This window comes from Myotis lucifugus, unplaced genomic scaffold (genome assembly GCF_000147115.1).
Source record: "Myotis lucifugus unplaced genomic scaffold, Myoluc2.0 scaffold_60, whole genome shotgun sequence".
NCBI classification, from domain to species: domain Eukaryota; kingdom Metazoa; phylum Chordata; class Mammalia; order Chiroptera; family Vespertilionidae; genus Myotis; species Myotis lucifugus.
Window position 1 is genome coordinate 1,192,803 of NW_005871108.1, and position 4,712 is coordinate 1,197,514.

General features: G+C 59.1%; 1 protein-coding gene across 1 annotated transcript in view; it reads left to right on the top strand.

The window, feature by feature from the left end:
* Positions 1-892: 892 nt before the first annotated feature.
* Positions 893-4,712, top strand: part of ANGPT4 (angiopoietin 4) — a 29,285-nt gene continuing 25,465 nt past the window's right edge. Inside the window, exon 1 of the mRNA XM_023754485.1 lies at positions 893-1,709. Coding sequence (XP_023610253.1) covers positions 1,410-1,709 — 300 coding nt within the window. The 5' untranslated portion in view covers positions 893-1,409. The remainder of the gene's footprint in view (positions 1,710-4,712) is intronic.

Sequence of the window (4,712 nt, forward strand, 5' to 3'; positions counted from 1 at the left end):
GGGGAAAAACAATACCCAACAGCGGATCTGCCCCCACTCTGGGAAAAGGAGCAGAGAAAGCCGGAAGGCAGCCACCCAGGAGAGCCCCCAGCCGGCTCCGGGCACCTCCTACCCCACAATCACATCCTCCTGCCAAATCCTTGGCCTCATGGGGTTAGCATTCCGGTGGGTTGGGGGAGGGAAGATAGGTAATAACCTTACACTGACCCTAATTTAAAATAATGATTTCTACTCACCCAGTGCCAGCACTGTTCTCGCTGGCTAATGTTCACACCCTGAGAAATGGGTGGTATTTTCCTCGGTTTATCAAGAGGAAACAGAGAAGTCAAGTGATGGCCCGAAGTTGAACAGCGGGTAAGGCGTGGAGCCAGGATTTGAAGCGGTAGACAGATAAACAAGGACATCAACAGTCCCCAGTCCCCATGCTGAGGACTCACATGCATTCCTGGCGCGAGAGACGGGTTTACTCAGCTGACGGGTGGGGATATGGAAGCCCCCAAGGTCTCAGGGCCGGCAGCTGGGGAGCGGGCTTAGAGCCGCCGCCTCTGACTCCAGGGCTGCCTCCCAAGCTCTTCTCCCGACCCCTACCCCCCTCAGAGGCGGCCGCAGAGCAGTCTGCCCCAGGACAGACGGTCCGGCTGTCACAGGACCTGAGCCAGGGCCACCTCAGGGCACAACGTCCCTGGCGCCCCGAGGGTGAAGCATGCACTTCCCTGGCCCCGCAAGGACGCTCTGTCTCCTGAAACAGGTTGGACGGGCTGCCTCCTCCCCAGCCTCGCCCCTCTGCCCCTCCCTTGGCTCTATCCCGGTTCTTTCCCTGTGAGCCAAATGCTCCCCCGGAACTAGAGCAGGAACGTGCTGGGGGTGGGGGGGACAGCGGAGGCATGGGGTGCTGAAATTTGAGATTCCGGCCTTCGTGGGAGGAGGCTGGAAAGAGAGACAGAGACAGAGACAGGAAGAGACAGTTGGGTTCGGTTGGTTTTCTGCAGCAGGCGGCCTGGGGGTGCGTGTGTGAGTGTGTGTGCACACGTCTGTGGGTTGTTTTCTTTCCTGCGCCCTCACAGGGAGGCCGGGTCCCCCTGAGTAATAAGGGCTCTGAGGCCCCTACGCACAGCAAGGCTGGTGCACAGACAGGATAGCAAGAGGGCCCGAGAGAGGAAGGAAGGGAAAGGGGAAGAATAGAGGTGAGGGAGAGCGGGAGCGAGCAGGGCGGTGGGCGGAGCTGAGCAGCTGTGGCATCTGGAACAAGTATAAATAGCTGTCTGGGTGGAGCTTGGCCAAACAGGGGTTTGCAGCTGCAGCGGTTCTAGGGTAGACCTGTCCACTGCTGGCCACAGCGGGGACACCCGGGCACGGAGCAGGGCCGGGGGGCTCTGACCAGACACCCCTCACCATCACCACATCTCCAGATGCTCTCCTGGCCGGCCATGCTGCTGGGGGGCCTCCTCCTCACCGTGGCCACCCTGACCGTGGCCCAGCGGAGGGGGCAGGAGGTGAGAGAGCGCCGCCTGGCGCATCGCGTCCAGCACGGCCAGTGCAGCTACACCTTCCTGCTGCCAGAGCCGGAGGCCTGCGCTCCAGAGACTGGGGGGACCTTCAGGGGCTCCAACAGCCTCCAGAGGGACTCGCTGAACCTAGTGGCCTGGCCGACCAAGCGGATGCAACACCTGGAGAAGATGCTGGAGAACAACACGCAGCGGCTGCAGAAGGTACGGGCTGGGCCTGCAGGGGTGGGGGTTGGGGGGAGGGGGGCAGCAATTGGCAGCTGGAACATCCACCCCAGAGGCCTTCCCTGGGCACAGAGGGCCAGGCTGATGGGACCCTTGTCTCTGAATTGCAGAGACTGAGATAATGAGGCCCAGAGAGGGGCAGGGATGAGCCTAAGGCCACACAGCAAGACTGGGCAGGTTCAGAACTGGAAACCTGACTCCCTAACTGCCCATCACTCATTCGCTGATAAAAGCTACCATGGGCCAGGCCCTTCCCGGGTGCTGGGGATTCACCAGCAAATAAACAGTATGTCCCCTTCTGGACTAGTGGGGGCAGAGGCATAAAGAGATGAACAGTAAAAATCTACCCGGTCAGATGGTGAAGCAAAATGAAAGAGGGGAAAGGCAAGAAGTGGCCAGGGGGGGCTATTTGAGGTCAGAGAAGTCGAGAGAACCCTGAGAACAAGTGGAGTGAAGGAGCGGCCCGTGCAGGGACCTGGGAGGGGGGCCTTTACGGCAGAGGGATCAGGCAGAAGGACCAGCGAGTGCGAAGGCTGGGAGGTGGGAACGCAGCCAGGTGCCTGGGGACAGCAGGATGGCCAGTGTGGCTGGAGCAGAGGAGGAGGGGGACGAAGGGTGAGGGATGAGACTGAGAGGAGAGGGGAGGGCAGTCCATGTTGGGCCTTGGGGGCCTCTGGACGGACTTTGGCTCTTGCTCCGAGCACCCTGGGAGCCATTGAAGGATTCTGAGCAGGAAAAGACACACCTGAATCGGTTTGAACAGAACAGTCCGTAGGGGACAGGGTGGAGGTTTGAAGCCCGAGGAGGAGGCTGCTGCAGCCACCAGGCAAGAGCGATGGAGGCCTGAAGCAGGATGGGGCTGGAAGTGGGCGTTGATGCCATTCATGTCGACAGTCCGATGCTGGTTAATCCTGAAGAGGGAGCTGGTGGGCTCTGCTGATGCATTGGGTAGGGGGTGGCAGAGACAAGGAGCTGAGGACACCACTGCCGTGTGCCCCAGGCCAGCGCCACTAGGAGCTCCTGCCCTCATTCTTTCAGCAAACACTCTGAGCACCTACTGTGTGCCAGGCCCTAGGTCGGGCACTGAGGTGAACGAGGCAGGGTTGGCCCCGGGGCCGGCGTAGGGGCAAGAAAGGCATCCTGCAGGTCCCGAGATGGACCTGGCCAGCCCCCTGAGTAGGAGCTACCGAGGGAGAGAGCAGGACCCAGGCACCAGAGACCGTCTGATCGATAGCAGGAGTGGAGAGGAGTGAACCGATTCCGGGAGCTTTTGAATGTATGAAACAGCAGACAGCAGCTTATAGACTCGGGTGAGAGCAAAGGAGACAAGAGTGTTCCCCGAGGTGCCTCTCCAAGGAGCGGGCCCTTCTTACCATGGTTTCCAGATTGTTCCAATCGTGTGCCCATGCAGCAATGCTCACTCCCTAATACGTGCATATTTATCAGATAGCTATGCACGGGTGCCCACATGAAGATCATATGTACAAGGGATGACACAAACGGAAATGCACACCAAGTGAAAATGAACACAAATGAAAATGAACATTAAAAAGGTGGCATAGGACCCTGGCCCGTGTGGCTCAGCAGGTTCGGCATCGTCCCATGCACCCAAAGATTGCCCGTTCAGTTCCCAGTAGGGGTCGTGCAGGAGGCAGCCAATCAATGTCTCACTCACATCAATGTTTCTCTCTCCCTCCCTCTCCCTTCCTCTCTCTCTGAAAATCACTAAAAAAAATCTTTTAAGAAAGATGCCATGTGAAATCATGCAAATTGAAGTTCTGGTATTTTCCTCCAGTTTCCCAAAGGACTGCCTTTTGCACACCTTGGGGGCTCCATCCGCAAGGGAGAGGCTGCCCTGCTCCTGTCTAACCAACGTGCGCCATGCACACACTCACACCTTCATGCACACATGCACTTAATCTCCTGTTTCACTCCTGCCCAGACCACCCGTCTCCTCAGCCCTCACTCAGCATCTTCCCATAGTCCTCTGCCCACCTGCCCTCCCACTACCTGCCCTGCAACACCTCCAGCCTCCACCATCCCACCCTCAGGCCCCCACCCTCAGGCCCTGCTCCAGGGAGCTCTTGGCTTCACACTCTGGAGCCAACCCAGTGGGGGCGCCATGCTGCCCTGAAATGTGTGTCTTCAGGCACCTGTTTCCAGTCCCATGAAAGTTACTCCAAACCTCACCTTCCTTAGGCCTCCATCCTGAACCCCACCCATCTTCTCACCAGACTACGGACCTCCTGCAACAAGAAATGGGGCCCGGGAGAGAGGTGCCCCTCAGCAGCCTGCCCCACACCTGCAGGCTCACCTGCGCACCCGCCCGTCCCCAGAGCCTTTCTCCAGGGGCCAAGGCCGCTTCTCCGTTCTAGGCTGTGAGCCCATCCTCTGCAGCCCCTCAGCCTCCTCCAATCAACATCCTTCCTGTGTCTCCATCCACCGCTCCCTCCCTGCTGGCCCTCCCGCTTCGTGCTTAATCGCATCCAGGCATCTTCCGTGTTTCAAAAGGAAGAGAAAGAGGAGGGAGCGAGGAAACAAGCCTCTTCATCCCACAGCCCCTCCGACTCTGGCCTGGCTCTCAGAAGCCCACATGCTCTACCTCTGCTGCCTCAAGGCCCACTTCCTCGTTCCCGTAAGGTCGCCTCCCACACCCCCCTTCCCACATCAATGGCCACGGCTCCGTCTTCATCATACTTGACCTCCTGACAAATCTAGTACCGCTGCCCAGCACCATCCTTCCAGAAGCTGTCTCCATCAGCAACCCTCATCTACAAGGCCTGCTGTTCCAACCACTTTCCCTACCACCACGGGCCTACCCTGACAGCCACCCCATCTGCCTTCCTACCTCCTTCCTAGACGGTCCTCACAGCCACCGTCCTGAGCTCCGTTTCCACCCGGCCCCACAGTCCTTTCTGCACAGCAGGCAGCGGGTCCTGCTCAAACTAAGTCAGATCCTGCCCCTCCTCTGCCCGAACCCTT